This window comes from Strix uralensis, chromosome 1 (assembly GCF_047716275.1).
Source record: "Strix uralensis isolate ZFMK-TIS-50842 chromosome 1, bStrUra1, whole genome shotgun sequence".
NCBI classification, from domain to species: Eukaryota; Metazoa; Chordata; class Aves; order Strigiformes; family Strigidae; genus Strix; species Strix uralensis.
Window position 1 is genome coordinate 13,614,528 of NC_133972.1, and position 22,205 is coordinate 13,636,732.

Sequence of the window (22,205 nt, forward strand, 5' to 3'; positions counted from 1 at the left end):
GTGGAAATGCTGCCTCAGCTGGGTTTCCCACAGCAGGAGTTACTGCTTGATAAGCTGCTGCCATTTGGTGGTGACTGATCATTCCTGAGGACTTCCTGCTGTAAATATTTGCATTCTGTGCTGTCATGTCAGAGCGTGGGCTGCCGAGGAGCGTTTCATAATGAAGCGTTCTGCCTCATTTCCATGGATGTGCTGCAAGCCGGGATTTTATGTGTGTGCACATACAAGCAGCTGTATCTCTCATTTTTTCCAAAGGCTGAATAAAAAAAATCTCATCTTTTTCACTTCATGTCCTATTCTGTGATAGGTGAGTTTTAAAACTGTCTGTGTTTCTGGGGCATCGCTATGTAATAAGCAATCTGATTTTGAGAGCATAAGAATAATTATCTTCAAGAAACAGAGGATAAAGAGAGAGCAGAAACTTCTAGTGGCTTCTGCAGTGTTCAGCAATTCAGGTTAAAAAAAAAAAAGTTTATGGAAAACAACATCAGGCTGCTGCAATTAATCATGGCACAGAATGCAAGCCAGGTACATCTCTAACAAGTGTAAGTGGTGTACGTTGAAAGGCTCAGCATTTCCAGGGAGGGAAGCAGCACTGCTCTAGAAGCTATGGGTGTGCTTAGGTGACTGGGTATTTGTCAGGAGTGAGGAAGAAAATCCCCTTTCCTTATCTTGAGATGGGAAGTAGCCAGAGCTCCCCCAACTTGCAGCTGCCTTCGAGTGCAAGTGGCATCGTAGCACCACCTGTATTCAACCCATCCCTGTCTGCGTCTCCTCCTATTTTGATTACCTGCAGAGGAGATGGAGTCATTCAGGAATGAAAAAGTTGAGGCAAAATGAGCAGGGGAGATGACTGGAAGTACTCACTCGGCTGGAAGGAAGCGTAGACTCCAGCAGTCAAATACAAAGTGCTCTCTGCCAGGGTACAGTCCTTTTCCAATGTAAAAGGGCATCTAACAGAAATATATATATTAAGAAACAATTGCTGAGAGTGGATTCCACTGATTAACCATTCGAGGTGAATTCTGAAAGAAGTAGCTGATCCATAAACTGTGGGAGGAAGGTGGTGTGTGTAGGCTTCTGATCTGTCAGAAATATCTGCCCATTTTTGGTTTTCTCCTGATGTGGTATTTCTTTCACAACAGCAGCAATGCTGTCCACATCCCACCTGCCTTATGTGCTCATATGTTGCCACCAGTGTAGGCTAACATCATAAAGTGGTATAACATGAGAACATAGTAAGTCTTTGAATTTAAAGAAACTATTACATTGACTGGGCAGTTGCTTCAGCATTTTAACAGAAAGTTCTCTATGTCATTAGTTTTCTGTAGGCAAGGAGCAATTTGGTCGTTTGTGTAAAAAAGAATATGATGGTGTCTGGAGTTAGGAAGGTGTAATGGCTCAGTAAGCTCATCAGAGGTAGAAGAAAGAAGTGTAGTAGTACCTCTTAGTAGGGAATTGGCAAAGATTTTACGATGTGCATAGGAAACATTAGCACTTCCATGTTACAGAGTCCTGTGTGCACTCAGTGTATGCTTGTCTTGAAATGTTCTAGACAGGTGAAGTTAAAAAAGAGCAAGGAAAGGATTAGGAGTAATACAAGAAAGGTTTTCATTAATACTCGATTGTTTCCAACATTATCTATTGTGGTATTACCTAAAGCCTTCATCTGAGATTGGGCTGCAGGGCAGTATGTGCCGGGTGGATACACTAGCTGTTACACGAGCTACAGCGAACATACATTCAGAGGGAAGGGTTTCCTGGCAGAATTTGACCCCCCATAGCTACAAAATACAAGAGAATGATTTTTACTGTGAGAACAACATTCGGCACATTTGTTACAGCTGAAAAATGTCATTAATTCATTTTTTCACTTCTGTTTTGCTTCATTATAAAATCATGGTAGTGCTTTACAGCCTGATTTGGCGATACTCAGTTATGTTCAAGCATACTTACTCACATGAGCAGCCTCCTAATAGTTGCACAGTTGAGCCCTTAGTTCAGGGTAATTACATTTTTGGTTATGCTTTTCTATATCCTAATTAGCACTGATTCAAAGAATTTGAAGGTTAATGACATGTCCAAATTATTTCTTATTGCCACCTCAGTAACACGAGCGCTTTTTCAGTATCCAGATACATAAAGACTATTGTATTTACACTGCAATTACCCTGTCATGTAGCGAGCACTCCATTTATATGAATTAGTGGAGTCGGAAAGCATAACCAGGGCGTAATTGGTCTCTGACTGCAGTGTAACTATAGTCACTGTATTATAAATAATAACCTTTTCCTTCCTTTTCTTTCCTCTACTCACAGTTTAAATTGGGATGGTTGGCAAGAGATTTTCTTTAAATATTAAGAAAACTTATTTGCACTGAAGGGCTCTTCTGAGTGCAGTTCAATAATACTGGCTTTTACAGTCCTGATTCAGTAAAGGTGCAGAACACGTGCTGAAACCCCACTGCCTTTACTGGAAATGTTTAAAGATTTTCTTCCAAATTGGCATAATCTTTCAAAACGGTATAGAACTAGCAAGTAGAGTCACTTCAGTCAGAATTTTTACTATTACAGATTTCAGATATGTCAATAGCTAAAATTACTTTTATTACCTATCTCGACATCGACTTTTTCAGCTTGGTGTGTTTCAAACTCCTATCACCACCTGTTCATAGATTTACATCACTTATGGGAGGTAAGTGCTCAGAATTTATTATCTAACAAGCACAAATCGAGCAGGGGAGGTGCAAACAATTTTCTTTGTGAACCTCAGCATTGATTTTCTGAGCAGCAGCCCATAACTCTCAACATACAGGTATGTTCTTTTTTATTGTTCCAAGCCAGGAGGAATGTCTCTGCTTTCCAGCACACAGCTGTTTGAATATTTAAATGTTACTTAACTTTGCAGTCTTCATAATTTCCTGATCTTTCTGTAAGAAAGACGGAGGCGTTAGGTATCTGATCATTGTAATGAAAGTTTAAATACAAGCACCTAAGATTAAGCTTGGTGCCAAAAATCAGAATGGATCGGAAAAGACTTTTAACGCAAGAAATTGGCCCAAAATACTCTTCAGTGCTTTTTCTGCACTAAATCACCTGCGTATTTCACATGGATCTTCAAGGACTGGACATCTAGGAGAGAAGGGAGCCCCCCGTTGGTGCGAGCGCGATGGAGGGCAGTGGGTCAGCAGGGCTCAGCACAGTGCTTTTCTCGAGCGCAGCACTTGCCATCAGGGAGGAAACCCAGCACACTGGCCGTGCCGCTGGGGAACGAGCAACACCAAGCGCTGTGTCGAGCAGCGACTCCACACATATTGCTGATGCATTGAAAGCCAGTGCCCTTTTGCATCCTTTGGTGAATCCAGGTAACATACCATGAAAGAACTAGTCCTATATATTAAATGTATCCCTGGCAGAGTACCAGCCACCTGAGGCAGAGGAGGGCTGTGTACCTGTCGTATAGGCAGGGCGACTGGGGCGCCTGTCCTGTTCAGTGCACTGGGCGAGCGGAACGTGAGTGATCTGAAGTGGAAGTTGTGGGAGTCCTGTCATTGTCTTCTTTAGTCCTCTTTTACCAGTGCAGGCATGCTGGTAGCTTCACACACAATGCACTGCAGTAGGTATAGCTGCGATGGATTTAAACAGGGAAGAAATGACATAAGAAAAAGCTGGCCTCTGTTAATTTATTAACCAAACAATTGTTTTAAATCTTCATCCATCAGATTTTTCCCTACAGTGCTAGCCTGAATGTGCAGGGTTGCAGTCAGAAAGAAGAGCAGGGACAGGACAAAGAGCAGGGTTAAGGCCACCATTTGCACATGTCCCGTTAAAATGTTGTCAACTTCATGCCCTCTCATGGACTCTAATTAAGCAGCGCTAATTGTGGAGCCACTGAGCCATCCCTAGGTATCACTGGCCACAGCCTACTCTTCAGTTTGTAGATTGGTTGCACCAATTCGGGCTTCTCCCTGTTGCCCTAGTTTCTTTACACGTGCTGTTTCAAAGAAAACACTTGGGTCAAATTTAACCTTACTGGGCATCTGATCCTGTATGAACTTCTAAATGTAGATTTAGAGTGGTTTAATTAGCAGATTTGCAGTGCAGCACAGAGTTGAAGAAATAAAAAGCATGACAGATGGCAGCTGGAGTGATTTTATTTCAGCAACACCAAGAAGATCGTTACACAAGCCATTTATTTGTTAATGGGTTCAATACATGTCTGGTATTTCCCAGCCACTTGCTTTCTGAATGTCTCTTGTTATGGTCACATAATAGCCGTACTAATAGTCTGCACATCATATTACTCTCTTCTGTAGTTTAGTAAATTACAGAAAGTTCAGCGACTGTTCAGCACACTGCACCAAGTATAATCATCTATGCCTTTTACACTCTTATGTACTCCCTCCTGCATCTGATCAGATTCATGAAAAACAGTGCGGTTCCTGAAATTATACAGTGGGTCTGAGGGCAGGTGTTTTAGTTTTGTTGAAGGAGGAAGGAAGGAAGTATTTAGACCTTTGGAGTGCACTTCAGAGGTGATGGTGATGGACTTCTGAATGAAGCACCTCCTTGTTTCTCCCTTCTAGGAGCTACCTGCTGCAATAGGGCATGAATCTGATTGTGGGTGAACACCAGATAAATTACTAGAGGAAGTTTAGGCTACTTGACACACCTTTCCAGCATGTATCAGTTCAGAAGTTGCTTTATGAAATAGATTATTTCTCTCCTTTCCCCCTGCATTTATCAGTTTGATTTGTTACTGCCAATTTTGTGCATATTGACCTAAGTCTCACTGGGTGCTCTAGAGGCCTGCTAATGGATTAAAGAAGAGAACATTGTGTTCTAGCCATTTTTTTGTGTGTTTAACTGTTATTTAGTAAAAGCATCGTTTATAGTTGGCACAATCTTGATTTTAAAAACCACACTTTTCGATCAGTTAAAAAAGAAACAGGAACGCTGCCAGGGTGGATCCTCTCCAGCATCCACCTAGTCCAACACCCAGGACTGTGGAAGCTACAAGAATCCTGCAGTGCGTGGGCGTGAAATTCTCTAGGTCGAATTGGGTACGTCTGCAGCGCTGCCTGACGAGGCATAAAGAGGAGAGGGCCAGGGTGTGGATTTATGTGCTCCATTTTGTTTCCAGGACTGCTTATTCCCATCATGACTTTACTGGCCATAACATTTTCACCAGCTGCTCTTTGTTGGTGTGCAGTGCGTGGGCATAGGGGGCAGCTGTTGGAAAAACTTGTCTCCCTGTTGCAGGTGGGGTGCTTGTTGACTGCAAGTCATTGCAGCAGGGAAATAATTCTGGGCTTATCAATTGTATGCTTTCTGCATCCACACAGTAACAAATTTACCCCTTTAATTACGCCTTTCAAGGAAACATCCTTTCTTTCCTCAGTTTTGAATTTACTATTGTTCAATTTTGTCTTCCCCCATGTTCTGGGATTAGTGGAGTTAAGAAGCTCTTGATCTGTGCACCAGTTAGCATTGCTTAGAGCTTCACCATGTTTCCTTTTACTCAAGTTCTTCTAAGGTGCTTTAAAAGCATGTATATCAGGGGATGCATGATTCTGATCTGCATCTTCTCTCATACAAATTTTAATACAAAATGAGATTCTTCTTGAAGGCATGAGCAATCATTTTCAGGACCTCTGATATCCTCCAGTACTCAAGAATTGAGGAAGTTTTTTGTGTGTTTATATAACAATATAAAAAGAGAGGGGAAATTTTGAGTGTGGATGACAACCATGTGATTCTGTGTAGAATTGCCACTGAGGTAGAAGATTTTTGAAGCAGGAATGGTGTTAATTAGCTAAGAAGTCTGAATCAGTTGGGAGGAGATGTAGCAATTGCTGCATCTTGTAGACTCCATGACCCAGCAAGTGATTTCCAGTCCGGCATTTCTGGGAGGACGTTGCGCTTTCATCAAGACAAGAAGCCTAGTCATTAAAATCATACTGACACTTTTTTAAGACTAGCTGAGTTAATGCATGATTTCTAATTGTTCAGGTTCTAATTCGGTTAATTATGATTCATCTTTAGTACCTGCAATTTCAAATGAGTTTAGCTTTTTTTTGTGTTTTGTCCAGGTTTGTTATATAGCACTGCTGTTGGACATCTCCATGTTTCATTTCAGAGGTGGGTGGCAATGTGTCACCTCTCAGGTATATGCTAAGAATTAATGTTTTCTGAAAGGGTTAGAAATTCTGAAATGAAAGTTGTTGTCATAGTCTTTAATCTGCTATTAATTCCTATTAGCTGATGAGACAAAGCAGAGGATTTAGGAGCAAGTATTAGCCATGCTGAAGAGCACAGTGGCCAGGTTTCTGACTGATGTGTCCATCCAGGAAAATTAGCATACTAAGCCATGGTATTTAGATTAGAATAAAGAAGCAATGACTCATGTTGAGGAAGGAATGCAAATATTAGCTGAGACAACTGTTTGTATGGATAAGCCTTCCAAAGAAGTTGAATAAATTTTAAAAGGTGTACAGGGAAAAACATGAACTCACTGCTTATTCAAAGCAATGAATAAAATCCCAAATGACTCTTTTAAGAGCTTACAATGAACAAGGCAAAATATGCAGATGGAGCTGGGGCAGTGAGGAACTTGTTTTGTAAAACCCTTGCGATAACTCTGTGGTAATATGAAAATACGACATCAGGAAAACTTGGTAAATGCAGCGGTTTGTGGGCTTATTTTTAAAATATCTGTGATGTTTGTAAGAGATCAGTGATTTCTAAAGCAACGTTAGGATATCAGAGGCTCATCTTATTTCATGAAGATGGTATTTTGTGTAACAGTAGCTGCTGCTGGGTCTCAGACATGCTGCCAAGTGAAAAGGGAAGAGGAAGCTTAATCCACAGGGAGAGATGCTTAAAAAGGTGTGGCTACAGTTTTTAAATCTATTGGTATAGGTCATGGTAATCTGAAAAGCAGATCCACTGAAGTAACAGAGATCTTCCTGCCTATTCAGTGGGTCTTTCTCTCAAAGCCTAGGTGAGCTATTGCACAAATATAGGCTAGATACAATTTGCTTGTCATTCATGCTGTGTTTCTTTGCCTGGCCATTTTAAATTACTTATTTTGCTATAAGGCATGATGCTTTGGACAGCTGCTTTGGAGTATAATGCAAATAACTTCTAGGAGTTGAGTAGAATTTCGTTTTTTTGCAGAAAAGAGCATGGAGACTTATCTGGGGTCTCTGTCTAGGGACTCTTGATGCACTGACCAAGCTACCCTGTGCTCTGTGTTGCAGACAGAGCTGTTGCCTGCAGGTTTACAGATGTGAGGGAAGTGTTTAGGACACATGATGAAAAATGAACTGAGTATCTCAGTGGTGAATTTGCTGTGCAACAGCAAAGTATAATTTCACAAAGCATTGATGCATAATTGAGAACACCGATAAATTGTTGTGTAGATGTACAGATTATAAAGTCTCTGAACCACCCACAAATGAAACACAAGTTTTATTGGAATCACGTATTCTTAAGCTAAAGGGTGCTGCGTTCCCAGTGGCCAGCTGGAAAGCTGACCCAGTGGGAGGAAAGCAGGAAAATAGGTACAAGTCCTCTTCTTGTGTCCACACATCCATATCCCTTGTACCTGAATGCAAGCCAAGGTATGCACTTAAGCTGAGGTGGGCATGCCCAGTCTCTCAGCAACTTGCAGCGAATTTCAGCAACTGACATTCCCTAATGGGGCTGTTTTCAAGCACTGGGAGGATTTCTTTACTTCAGAGCAGCAGCCAGACAGCCAGACATGCAGAGGGAAGAAAAGAGGTCATAAAACATGGCAAAGCCAGATCTGCAGCCTGCACTGAACCTGTCTGTGTGCAGTCCTGCGATGGAGTTTCATCTCTACTGGAGCTGATGGATGCCATTGACTTTAGCCCTGATTGGATTTTCAGTTACCAAGGATTTTTCAGCAGCCAATGTAGAGAAAATAAATTACTTTTCTTGAAATGTCTTCCTTTTGTTTTCTTGTCTGCTTTCTATAGTCCTGGGAAGAAAGGGGAATGGAAGGAAGATTTGGGGAGAGAAGAGCATTACTGTAATTTCACAATGCATTACCCTTTATAAAATTGACTGGTACTTAAAATCTGTCCTGAAATAACTCATACCCTCAGATAACCTATATAAAATGGCAGACATGACTGCGGAGATGACTGTGAGGTGAAGTTGCACACATTTATAATGTGTGGATTTGTAGGTCATTTTGAATGTTTGTGGCATAACTCACAGTAGTTTCAGTGGAAATACCCTAAGTAGGTGGAAGAGCAGGAGGTGACTGAAATCTAAAAGGTTTTTCAACAACACAGCACACTTCAGTGCCTGCAGGTGTCTGCCCTTCGAGTGTAGTGTGCAGGAATGTTCTTGTCTGTGTATGTTCGTTTGCACATGCATGCAAGCCCTGTCATGATCATGTCATCCCTTCCACATAGCTGCCTTTTTGTTTTGCTACTCTTACTTTTCAATTGTGTATTTCCCATTTTTTCTCCCGATGATTCAACTTTTATGTTTTATCTGAGTCTCGAGTATAGATTGGATTGCCTGTACTTAATTTCTCACAAAACCCAGGTGATCCAAAAATATATCTGTAATGTTATACTGGGAAAAGGTTATGATCAGAGACAGCTAAAAAAAGAAAGAAGCATTATAGTTTATATTCATCAAGAGGCCGACTTCACAGTTATCTTTTAGGTTTACATTTCCCGGTTTCTAAGAGCTTGACAGGATAATCCTGTTCCATTAATGTAGTTTTGCTGATGGAATACAGTTATATAATATTGCATATTTTTCTAAATCATTTTTGCTATAATTATTACTTGTATGAAAGATTAAGATTAAAAGAGGTTCAAGTGGGGAAATAGATGTAGGTCAGTATGTTATATATCAGCAGATGTGCATAAGAATATTTCTTTAATAGAATTTTGAACCCTTTGTTCATTTTTAATCCTTGAATCTCTTGAGAAACATTTTCCACTTCCATTAAATATCTGGGTTTTTTTCCCAGCTAGCTGGCTGAGTTCTCCACGAGCCACGTTTCCATCCATACTGAAAGCATGCAGCCCCTCCTCACTTAATATCTCCAGTTTAAAAGCAGGCTTAAATTCTTGCATCTGTAAAGTCTGATGGAAAGCAACTGCATCGTTCTTACACAGTTCCCTTTTTAACTCAACGGGTTTCATTTTTATTTACACTGAGGCCCTTTTTGCCCTTATGGCAATGCAGTAGGACTTTATGGTGAACAGAAGTATAAATCACATTAATTAGACCGTGTACTGATATTTTTAGCAAAGGATCACCAGCATCGCTCACACTACCTAACTCTGCAGTTGTTAGAATCGAGTTCACAAAATGAATAACGGAGTGTGTTATTTCAGGTACCAACACATTTATGACCTTTTGTCTAGCAGACTAGGACTGTACCAGGACTGTGATTCCAGAGGTGAAGTATTTGAGGGCAAACAATATCTGTTACTATAAAGCAGATTCAGCTATATGGGAATAGTTAAGCCTAATACTGGAAAAGTCTGGAGGTGCCACTAGTTGTCGGGAAACCCAGGTTTTAATAGTAGCCTGTTTATTTCTCCTGTTGCTCCCAAAAGGATCTAACTTAGCGTCGCCAACAGGCAAGTTTGAAAGTTGCTGTTGTCAGGTTGAGTTCCAATAAAGCTGTACTGGTCATTGTTGAGGTGGTTGCTGTTGTTGTTTGATTTGGGGTTTTTTGAGATAGGTCTGAAAGGCAGAAAAGGAGTTTTTAAGCCTGTGGAATATCTGGCATTTTAGAAGTTAATCACTTTCCTCATAGCATCCTCTACTACCCTTTTCTTTGTTTTCCATTCTTCTTCTATAGAGCCTTGCCTTTTCTCTTTTCCTCTTTTCTTTTTACACTTTTTCTTTCCTTTTCTAGTTCATTCTTTTCACCTTTTTTGTTGGCTGTTTCTTTTCACCATTTTGAAGAGCTTCTTGATTAGGAGGTCCAGGCTGTCAGAAAAGCACGCTGGGTTCTGGCCCCGACCAGCCTTTAGGACCACTTGGCTGCCTCTCTGACAGCTGTTCGACAGCGGTCACTGTGTGAGCCTCAAAGTCAGGGGGACGAAGCTGCCGGGCGCTCCCAGGCATGTGAGACCTGCTTTGCTGCGAGGGTGAGCCGTGGCTAGCCTGAGGCTCAGCTTACCGGTCCGCTGGTTTTGCAGCTGCCTCCCTCCACTGTGCAGCAGCACCCTGTGAATCTTCATGCTCTTTGGAGCTGCTACCACTGAGAGGATGCTCAGGGTTTGCACATTTCTTTTTCCATTGTGCCTTTGAGGGTGAGGAATGGAGGGAGATACTGCCAAGTCTGTCTCATGACATCCTCACTTTTGACTGAGTGATGCATCATTGATGGCGGGTCAGCACAGGCTGCTTCAGTGTCCTGCAGTTCAGGAATATATAACACTGCTGCAGCGGAACAAGATAAAATATTAATGCCATAAAGTCAGTGGCCAAACTGTTACCACTTTCAGAGGGGTTGAAAATTACTTCCAGATTCAGCAGTCATCCTTGATGTCTCAGTGTAGATTGGCAGCACAGCCTGCCTGCAAGATGGGAGGGGGAACATCATGTTGCTCACCTCTTTCCAACTGGTTAAGGGGGCATGATCGAAGGAGGTGGCCTGGATCAGACCTGCTTCCATGTAGCGCAGAGTTTTGGATGCTGACCAAGAAAGTTTTGTTTCTGCTCTTCAGGAAAGAGAAGCACAAAGTGGAGATGCTGCTGGAAGGGCAGCCTCGTGGCAGAGCACTGGCCTCTGCTCACCATGGCTTCCAGCTCCAGCAATGGCAGCAGCAACAGCCCAGCTCTGCTCTCCTCTCCTCCTCTCCTCTCCTCCTCCATCGCTGCACATACAGTTGCAGACAAGTGAGCGTGGGGGCTGCCTGTGCGGGAACAGAAGGAAGGGAGGGGCTGTTTGCCTGGCAGAGGGCAAGGATGTGCCTGGTGGGGAAGAGGGGGAGATGTTTTGGGCAGAAGCACCTGCTTTCATGTGAGCGTGTTTGGCAAGGGGAGGGATCTTGGGAGCAAGGGACATAGAGTTTGCGTGGGGGTGGGAGCCACTTCTCTTCCATATGAGTACTAGATGAGGACCATGTGGGTATGAACCGCTACGTTGCCTTGGTCTGTTCCACAGAACGGTTTTCCAGGGTTGACTGAAGTGTTTGAGATGAGTGCTGCACTGATCTCCATCAAAACTGACACATGCAACACAAAACACCGCTGTTGCTAAGATATGATTTATTTATTAAGATCTACAAGAATTACATCATTATACATGCTGTAGCTAATGATTTCTCTGCAGCGACGGCACTCCTGCACTTAGTTGTCAGCCCTTTCCCCTCTTTTAATGACTTTATGTTCAGAAGTCTTTTGCATCCAATATGCAGCAGGCCAAACCCTTCACGAGGCTTTCTGTGATGTCCAGATTGCTGTAGTGAATTCAGCTATTACTGGAGACTGGACTTCATAAATGCTGCTTCCTCCCAGAAGTCGTTACCATACCTCAAGTTTGCTGTAACATCCCACCGCAGTAATTTTCAAGATGAGTTTGGACCCTGTTTTCTTCATCCTTCAGATTGGTCACTGACATTTCACATGAAGAGTAGCAGAGATAGAGCTGGGTTTGTTTAGTTTTAAGAGAAGTCTTAGGTAGGATGTTACTGATATCTTTACCTACGGAATGGGAGAGGCGTAGGGAAGAAGGAGGCAGACTCATGGTGAAATCACAGTGCATGGTGGAATGACAGCAGGCCATAGGCACAAGTTGCAACAAGGGTAATTCTGACTAGACCTCAGGAATATATTTTTTTCTCAAGAGAGTAGTCAAACTTTAGCACAGGTTTCCTAGAGAGCTTGTGGTATCTCCATCTTTGGAGATACTCAGAACTCAGCTGGACAGGGCCCTGAGTAGCCGGCTCTAAGTTGGTCCTGCTTTGACTGAAGGGTCAGATGACTTCAGGAGATCTCTTCCAATATTGGTTATTCTATGGCAGTTTGATTACAATCAATATTCCCACCACACTGGAGAAGGCATCTGACTTTTTAAAGCCTGCTGCTATAGAAAGCAGCAAACTAAGAAAAACAAAACATTGAATGCTGTAGCCAGCAGTAGCCAAACAGGAAAACAAAAGCAATTTTATAAAAGAAAAACTTTTAAAAAACAGCCACACAAACACACAACCACCACCCCCCCCCCCCATCATGCGTTTACTGAGATAGGATAAGCAATTTCTGCTGGGTCTAATGGATCTCCCAAAAGATACACAGGAGAAACATTATGAATGAGGCTGCATTAACTAAGTGACTGTAGATACTGTAAAAGGAGATTTTTTTTTTCTTTTTTTCTTCTCAGCTTTACCCTTTCTGTGCCATCATAGCTAGAAAAGTGCTCAGGGACTGAAATGGCTGTATTAATAATTCAGCAGGACCAAGGGACATTTGAAGTAGCAGAGATATTTCTCTACATTTTAAATCAGACTATAAATCTCTGCAGTTGCCTCATTTCTGCCTGAAGTAGGATCCAAGGTTGAAAGTAAGGGTCTGTAACTCACTTCTGGAAATAATGGTATTCATAGCGAATTGGTATTTGGGGCATTCATTTAGAAGAATGGGCATTGTTCACTGCCTTGCTGCTGCTTTTATGGTGTAAAGGGTCATTGACTCGATTCCCTTGTTCAGACTCTTTGACAGCAAGACAGATGCATTGAGCCATTCTTCAAATACAGCTTAGCTGAAGGATATGGTTGTCTCTCACACACATGAGCATTGCACATCTATGTACTTGTCCCATCCAAACTACGTTAGAAGAGTGAGGAGTTTCTGAAGCTCTAATGAAGGCTTCCAGGAAGCACAGACTGCTGTCTAACACAGTTTCCTGCCTTCCAAAGACATTGTGGATGTGTCAGGAGTTTAGAGTATTTCCACTATATATGCCCTATGTTTTGATCACTCTCATTGTTTCGTAGTACAAAGATAAAAGGCATTAGCAGCGATTTGTTAGTTCTCCATACAGACAAAATGTTTTCTTGAAAGGTTTGAATTTGGAATCAACAGGGGCAAATTTTATGCAGAATTCCAGGATCCAAACAGTGCCAAACGGGCCCATCTCGCCTGTCAACGGCAGTGCTCCCAGTTATTTCAGTGGGTGTAGGGGCTGAGAGGATAATATTTGAAAATTGCCATCAGTTGTTGCTGTCAGAGTGCTTAAGCACATTAATACTCTGTGTACGGACCTGTCAGGTTTACAGGGCCAATCCTGTCCTGCATTAGGCAGCTGCCTGCTGTAAATCTGATCATAAACCCAGATTTTCTGAGAGGCTTTTTTCTGGATGATGGTAACTCTGGGAAGCACAAATCAGTTTAGCAACTGCAAGGAGCGTTCTTCCCTGCTAACTCGACCAGAGTTTGTTTTGCCCATTGGCCCTGTAAGCTGCTGTCATCCTTTGGACCACTTTAAACTTGCTGAGAGACTTGTTAGCTCTCAAAGGGTCGCTGGCATCAGATAGCATGCAGCCTCAGAGCCAATGTGGGAGCAGTTGGTGAGATATGCTGCAGAAAGGGATCTTCCTAGAAGTTTGCTACATATAAAGAAAAAGTGGCTTCTGCTTAGATATAGTCCAGCCATCGACCCAGAAAGCACAACCCAAAGCCCATCCACATGCATGTGTGATTGTGTTTAAGTATCTGAAAATCTAAGAGTTTATTTAAATGAAGTTTCAAAGAGTGAAGGAAGATCAGAATCTCTAATCAAAGCTTTTCCTCTGCTGCCAAAGCCAAAGTTTATTAGGCAGAACTGCTGAAACCACTAAAAAGCTGAACTTAATAAAATTTTGGAAGAAAAAGATATTAGACTCTGTGGGAGATACTGATTTGTTGCCTCAGTCCTCGATTTTGTTTTAATTAGCAGTAGTTACTCTTAACGACCCTACTGTAGCTTCTGATTGTGCTGAAATAGCATTCTACCCACATAGGGCAGGTTGGGGAATATGAAATATCTTCATGCCAACATGGAGACCTCATACACTCGGTACATACTGTCATTGAATGACCTCTTGTCATAAGCCTGTTGATAGTTGCCTTCTAGAGGACTTTACTGATGATAGTATGCAGCAATTTTTTTCTGGTAATTTAGTTTGGCTGCCAGAGTTTGTTATCTAGAATGTGCTGAAAGAACTTGTAACATTTTCAATGGGAAGAAAATTGTTTCCTCACTTCCTTGGTACCTTCTGTAAAGGTTTCTAGAGAGATGGTTTTGGAATGAAAAACTTCTCTCTTCTGGGAATAAATGGAGTAATCAATAAACACTGCTGCAAGATGAGGCAAAAGGAGCTTTCTGAAGACAGAGGGCAATTGCTGTATGCCTGCAAAAGGCAAATTCTGCCCTTAATTAGGGAATGGCATAGAGAAGGTGGTGTATCACAAGGCTAGAACGGTGGTGACTGTCACACTCGGGGAAGACTCTGCATGTGTGTGGTCACAGTCCTTCAGGGCTGTGAGCCGGCTGCAGAGAGCCCAGCAGGGAGTTAGGCTGCTGCTGGGGAAACTGGCTGCCCTTTGGAAGCACCTGGTAGAAAAATACTACAGTGCCAGCACAGTGGCTTAACAAGCTAACAGGATAAGTGGAATATATGGCATTCAAGAGCTGGATAATTCTGGTAACTGAGGGTTGTAGCTGAAGCACTGCCACTAATTAGGGCTAGATTTTCAAAGTGGTGCCTGGGATTATAGCCGTAATTCTGTCAGTGACAGTCATGGAGCTCAGGTCTCAGTTTGCTCCTTTCACAATTCGCCCCTTACATCCCACTGTGATCTGTATTCCCAAGATGTGGAAGAAGTCAAGTGACAGAGAGAAAGGAAGCGCTTAATCTGTGTTTATTTAGACATTTTTTTTTCAAAAACTATTTCTTTTTGAATTCAGCGCTTGGGAGGAAATGGGAGTATTCACCCATTTGCAGATCTGCTGAGGAATTCCCCCTCTAAAGAGGATGGTAGAATATGAAGCGTGAACTTGCAATGATGTCTTACATTCTTTTACTGTGGAAAGACGCTTCACTGCTGAGCTGTGGAAAATGTAAGCCTTGCTTAGACAGTAATGTAAGAGCTTGCTTAGAGAGTTGTCCCAATATTAAGAGTTCAGTGAGATCAAGAGGGCAACAGTAAAAGCCAACAGAGAACTATGTTAGGGGAGAATAGTTTTTTGAGAAACTCTTGTTGACACCTGTGCCATGTACACACAGGTCTGCTAAAACAATAGCTCCAAGCTGATTTAAACTGAGATCAGCAAAGCTGTGCAGAGTGGAAGCTGGTGCTCTGCCCTTGCATTGTGCTGGTCAGTTTTAGACCCCTCTTGCATCTCAGATGAACTAAGGGATACAAGCAGATGGAAAGAGATGGAACAAAGCATCAGCTGCTTCTTTTGCTCCTGACCATTGAATTCAGGCTATTAACCTTATTTATTTTGCTTTAAATCTGAGGGCAGGTTTAGTGCTCTCAAAAAAGCAGGTAACAGAGAACTGGAGCTTGAAGCAAGCATAGTGCAGGCAGTTACTGTCTTTTCCCCCAGCTCTGCAACACCATGTCTTTAGCTCTGACACATCTAGCAATACTTTTTGTTTGCTGATGCACAATTTGGGACTGAGTTGAAACTATTTTTCCTTTATTATTTGAATCAAGCACAGGTTACAGCCTTCCCTTTTTGCAATGCTTTCGTCGTCTGCTTTTCATCCTCAGAGCTGGTGTATACAAACAGAAAATACTTTGTTACTGTACTTCTGTAATTTCTAGTTTTCTTTCATTGCAGACTTCCATCTTCCATACAGGTTTGGATAGTACTGCTTGGAGGTTTGAGCCCCTCTGAATGCTTTGATATGTTCTTAGATCTGCTTTTTTAAAGAGAAGCTCTTGTGAATAGATAATATGGTCCAGGCTACAGCTTTGCCAGTTTACAGGACCTGACTATTTAGCCTGCATTAAATATTACTGTAGTTACAAGCTGTGCTGTCAGTGTAAAATATTCTAGGTTTTAATTAACATCTTTTAAAATTGGAACTTGATTGGATTGAGCATTAGGTCACTTCCACGATATTCACCACATAAAGTCAACAAATACAAACAGGTAGTGCGGTACTGTTTTCAATATCACTGTAGTTTCCTCTGTTTTAAATGTAAGAAACACCGGCCTGTGTGAGAGGATTTATATCAGTTAAGATCATTAAATGTTATCATTCTTTTGCAGCAGAAGCTACTGATACAGAAGTGCTTTGGCTGTCAGTGAAGAGTAAGATTTCTTAAACCAGAATTTACGGGAAAAGAAAATTTGCTTAGCTTTGTTGAATCTCTTTGTGTGGTTGTAAGAGCCAAAAATGCCTTTCTGGAGAGGAAAGTGTTACAGAACATTAAGACTAAGGCATAACAGTGGTTTTCTGTGCTGTGTGTGGGAAAAGGAGTAAGTGTTTGTATTTGTCAACTGTGCATGTCTAGCTGTGGTAGAAGCATGTAATAAAATCATATTTAATCCCGGTTTGTATCAGCAGGGCTTTTTAAAATAATTAAGTTGGGCTACACAATATACAGACATGCTAAAAGGGACTTAGTGGTTCAAAGCACGGTTTACCAGCATGCTGCAACTCTTAACTGATCACTGTGGTGCCTAAAACCAGATTTTCTAGTACAGCACCAGATAAACACAGTTACAACTTCTTCCAGACCTGCATTCATACCGTACATGTGTCCAAAAGTATTTGCCTCATCATAACCTAGAGGTACAGGGAGGCCGAATAGGGGCACCCAAGGCATGCCCTGTAAGCTACTTTCAGGAGCAAGAGTGTTGTCCTTGTTACTCTTCTGTGTATCTAGGTAGACTGGTGAAGGGTAAGGTATTTTAGGAATTACCTTGAATTAGCTGTGAGACTCTCTGTTTCTTAGCTTCTGCTTAGACAAATTTTTAGTGATGCACTTGGAATTTTGCCTCAGCAAGAGCTGATGGACTGTAGTACTCTGGGATTTCTCAAGTGGGTTTTTTTTTTTCATAGCACATACCGTGGCTAGAGAGGGAGGGAGTCTCAAGGGCTCCATTTGCTGGTGTGAAGCCTGCCTCCTTTCTCATTCAGGGTCACGTAACTTCCCTCTAGCATTTGCAGGAACTACTCACAAGGAAGAGTGATATTAGGACAAGACCACTATTTTTAGCTTTCAGTCATCTCCTTCTGTCTTCTTTTTTCCCCCTGCTGAAAAAATGAAAAGTGCTACCAAAGTGGACCTTTTCCTGAGCTCAGCAAGTCCTGAGAGACTTGGATTTGGCCTCAAGTACCTCCTCATGTTTTGCAGGTAGGCATCACAGGCTCTGACAGTTGTCTTTTGCCATGCTTCAGAGGTTGGGAAACTCTGTAGCAGACCAGAAGAGATTTTACAGTGTGTGTTTACTGGAGAATATTTTAAAGGAAGTACCAATACTTCTCTAACTGCTTGAGTGCATGCACTCCCAGTGGTGACAATGACACTGGTTCTGATTACAAGCAAGGAAAGTGAAAGGAGGTTTGAATCTGGTTCAGGAAGCCTTTGGTTTTCTGAGAGATTTGAAGTTGCAGTTCATGTCCCATCTCTTCATGTCTAGATGTGACAGAAGCACGTAATAAAAGGATATTAATCCTGTTTCTTATCAGCAAGACTTGTAAAAGTAATTAGGCTAGGCTTCACAATGTGCAAACATGACATTATAAACTAAAAATATTAAACTAATTCAGATTGAGCTTTCGCTTCGAGGGCATAAAAGAGCACCAAAGTTATTGAGGGAAAATCACATTTGTTCCTTTTCACATCAAGGACTTCAAGCCCATAGAATGTCAAGTGATGAGATGAATGTTGTCTTCCTGTCAACTAACTGTGTTTTAAGTGGCAGTTGAGAAGACAGAGGGATTTCTACCGCCTGATGACTAAATTCAAGATTTACTTGCAGTGACAAAACTCCCAATGTAATTATATTGTAGCCACTAAAATCAGTCTGGGTTTCTTTCATGGTAAATGGCAAGCAGGAAGAGTATGATGCATGCGTTTCCCCATCCCAGGCCTGAAGACACTCTGAATCCCAGCTGGTGTTGTGGCTGGTGACCGTTGGTGTGTTGGTGGCCGTGTGCCCTCCTTTGCCCTGCCCTGCATCAAGTGCTCTCAGCCTTGTCCTCACTACTGGGGACAGTATGGTATTGCGTTGGAAAACGGTGAATCTGAACTGCAGCAAATAGCTTTTTTTATTTTCAAAAAATCTGACCTAATGGCAGGAGACTTTTCTCCCTTCATCCCCTACTGTTTCTTCTGACTCCTTGAAACACCGATATTAAAGTATAATCACTTTCCTGGCCTTCCTAATATCCTTCCCTGGGTACATCCATGCATAATTGCTCCTTCCTTTGAGAGAGAACACATACCTGCTCTTGACCCCCCTGTGGCACGTGCTCTGCTGTGCCTGAGGGAGAGTGGCAGAGCAGTGGTGCCAGACCACTGGAGGACGAGGAGCACAGATTTGGGATGGTAGAGCTATACAGGAGGCGTTTGGCTCAGTTGAATTAAGTCTTTAATGGCACATCCCAGGTCTCAGCTCAACGATAAGCACCTCTCTCCCTCAGCCTTTCTGCTGAGCATTCCCTTTCTTGGCTGCCTGGACAGCAAGAAAATCAGAAAAGCTTCAAAAAAGTGTGGTGGTGTGTTTCACATTACTAAGGTTAAGTGCTAGACATTATCAAAAGGCTTAGCATTTTGATGTGGTGTTGCATCTCAGAGAGTTACACTGAGATAAACTACAGAGATTTTTTTTTTTTTTTTACTTGGCAGGGCTGGTTTTTAGGCCCCATAACTGTGTGACTGAGGGGTGAGAACTTGACAGGACGGTGCCAGGTTTTGTTGTTTCACTTATGGGGCTGGATGTGTTACTACTCTCTTTGTGTAATGGAAAGCTTTGCTGGTGCAGGTTTGGCCATGCTAGGGATGCTTTGCCTATATCAGGATTTGTGACAGTACTCTAGTATAACTGTCTTGATACAATTTCCCTGATGTTGATATGGCCCCAAAAGGGTCATTTAATAGCAACATATTTTTAAGTTTTGAACAGTCTGGTATTTGCAGGACCCCATCAGATCCACCTTAGTCTGTTCAAAATATAGACTGTTAAACTGCTCATACTGATTTCGTGGCAGATCTAAAAACCTTCGTGAAATGTTTAATGACTGGAAAAAAGAACATGTTTTGCAAATGTACATATTTCTAGGTCAGTTAGCCCAGTTACTGTCCTGGACAAAATCATGACAAGATTGTTTAATCCCTGCTAGCTGGGCTGCAGTGCCCCCTTGCCCAGGTTTTGCACTCTCTGGGGGCAAAGAGCAGCTTGTTTTCTAAGTTAAGCTTGAATACACAATATTTAATACACTGAGCAATGAGTCACAGCTGAGTGGGACTTCAGTTACTGTTTTCTGGCAAAAACTAGAACTTCACTGCATAAATGCTCTTTTTATTTTTTACCTAAAAGCTGAACAGCAAGAGTGGCAAGGAGCTGCGGCTTCCTGGAAGCACAGCAGCACGTGGTTCAACTCCAAAGTCGGTGGGAGGTAGTAATAGTAGGACCACCTCCCTGCTGAACATGGAGCCTGACTCCCAATGGCATCTCCTCTGCTCTGTTCAGGAAAACAGCAGTGAGAACTGCTGATGGTGGGTTCCTGCTGATGCCCCAGACATTGACTCGAAGGTGGTTTTGCTTCCCAGTTCTGATCACGGCCAGAATGCAGCCTGGGGTCTTAATTTGCACAACAGCAGCCCACCAGTAAACTTGCCGAACCAAAGACTGACATTAAAACCTAAACTGTGGAGCACAAAGGGTCATCTATTGATTTTATTTTTTTTCCCCCCTCGATCACTCTCAATGCTTATTGTTATTATAATGCACAGTTGTTTTTTGCACAGAGTATTAATAAGCTCTTTGGAAGTCTTTTTCACGTGTACGCAATAAACTTCTGGAACAAGTAATAAGATGTTATAAAGACAGAAGTTGTTTTTAGGGGTGAGAGCCACATCCCCATCCTTACGCAATACTTTTATCTCCTGTTTAATAAGCAGTTCCTTTTTGAGTGAGGAACTGCTATATTAAAATTACAGTAGTATTTTTGTATCATTCTATTTTCTTAAGCAAAAGCATCCAGGAGGGGATGTCTTAGGCTGCTAGTGGTTAAATTATTACCTGGATAAAAGCACTGTTTTGATTAATGGTCATCTAATTGATTCTTAGTTGTAAAACTAAGAATCTGTAAAAAAGGCAGTTACTAAGCAATTTGTCTGGTCAAGAGTTATTGGAGACTACTCTCTCTCACAATTATTTTTCTTCCAGCAGATTTTTAAAAGCATCACCAATGAAGATTCAATCCAGGGACAAGGAAGTCGGAGACTGATAAGTTTTTCATTGTCAGGTGAGTCACTGCCAGTGTGAAAGTTTTAAGCTCAGACAGTGGTAAACCAGAGTTACTAAAACCTTTCATGTACATGTGTATGTATATGTACATATGTATATATTTATGCATGTTTTTCTGCCTATTGCTCTAGAAGTGATGCTGAGACAAAGAATTAATATCTATGGTTATTGTCACACTTCTTCAACAAGAGTTATGTGCTGGCGTGTCTTGCTACAGTAGAGTTTTGGGGCCACGTTAGGTTTTCCTGTTATGATTAAATGTGGTGCTGTATATGTAGGTCAGGAAGAGCACAATCAAAGGCATGCGCTTTACATACAGAGCAAAATGTGATTTGTGGTAGTCCTCTGTTTCTTGGAGAGCACATTCCACAGTCTTGGTCTGGAGCTGAGGCAGATCCGTGTGCCATGGTGCAGAAGCTTGTCTGTATTGCTCAACAGTGACTCTCAGACTTCTTGAGCCAGAAGACTGCTCTCACTCCTCTGCATTTTCGGAAGAACGTTCGGCCTCATTATTTGGCATGTCACTGGAGGTTTTAAAGGCATGGTTCCATGAAGCAGCTACGGACCATTTGATCTGGCTTTGGTAAAAACAATCTGTAGATCACTTCTGTAGAAAAAATCAGTTTGTCAAAAGAGAGTAGTTGTGAGCAAGGTTCTCATTTTGGAGTTTTATGCTTGCTACTTGGTTTCCATGGTTTTTAGCTCCTGGAAGACAAAGAGGAAGTTGCTGAACTTGACTTGGAAATTGTTTGAGGAAGTAGTATAACGAAGATGAGTTACCCTAGTCCAAGATTTTTACAAGCATAGGGCTTTCTGTATAAAGTCCTACACTCGAACAAGCACTGCATTGCATGATTGGTTTGGCCATATGATTTATTTCAAGCTTGCCTCTAAGTTGTGTTAAAGTCAACTAGGACTTCCATATGTCTTTAATGTTAAGTGCCCAAGTCAGTGCTTTTCCAAATTATGTGGCCAGTGTGGTTTCTTGAGAGGTTATATGTGCTGTACGGCAGGTTGGACTGACATTAGATGGGGCTCTTTTAACCCATCCTGGTTTTTTGCCAGGTTGGACACTGAGCACCCACCCAGTCACTTCAATTTGATAAAACCACAGGTTTAGCTCAACAGAAATAAAGAAGTAGAGCTAATATTTTTTTCTTGTTCTTAAATAATCTTACACAGAAATGTTGCCCAGAATTAGTCACATTTTTTCATTCTCTCAGATTCTTTGGCCTAGTAAACCAAGAGATGTCAGGAGTAATAATTTGTGAGACTGTTAAATATTGTTGTCTCAGTGGGCCCTTTTATAAACTAAACTATCTAATTTACAGCTTGATTCAAAGTATACAAAAAACATACCTTGTAATACGTTTGGGATGTCTTATTTTAGTGGTTCACAAGCAATTCATTTACATTTATATCACATCCATATTAACACCATCATCACAGCCAGGTATTTGAAAGGCTTTGAGCTCGCAATTATTTTATCAAAAGCCTTTGGTATCAAAAGAGCTCAATTTCAGTCTTTCTGAAATTAACAGATTAACACATCGCAAGGATTTATTTGTTATCTTCTTGTTTATTATCTTCTTACTTAATCAACGACAACAAAAAAATGTTGTCTCTCTCAAAGTTAAATTATTGCTATTCCTATATCTGTTATGTTAGCTAATAAAAGGCACATCAAGCCAGGCTTTCCAGAGGCATCAGAAGGAACT

The 22,205-nt window shown here is 41.7% G+C and overlaps 1 protein-coding gene across 5 annotated transcripts in view; it reads left to right on the plus strand.

Annotated features, from left to right (window-relative positions):
• HECW1 (HECT, C2 and WW domain containing E3 ubiquitin protein ligase 1) overlaps positions 1–22,205 on the plus strand; it is a 270,071-nt gene that overhangs the window by 141,685 nt on the left and 106,181 nt on the right. For all 5 annotated transcript variants that reach the window (XM_074890150.1, XM_074890071.1, XM_074890307.1 and 2 more), the window contains one exon: positions 20,410–20,485. In XM_074890150.1, the coding sequence (XP_074746251.1) occupies positions 20,410–20,485 (76 nt within the window). The remainder of the gene's footprint in view (positions 1–20,409; positions 20,486–22,205) is intronic.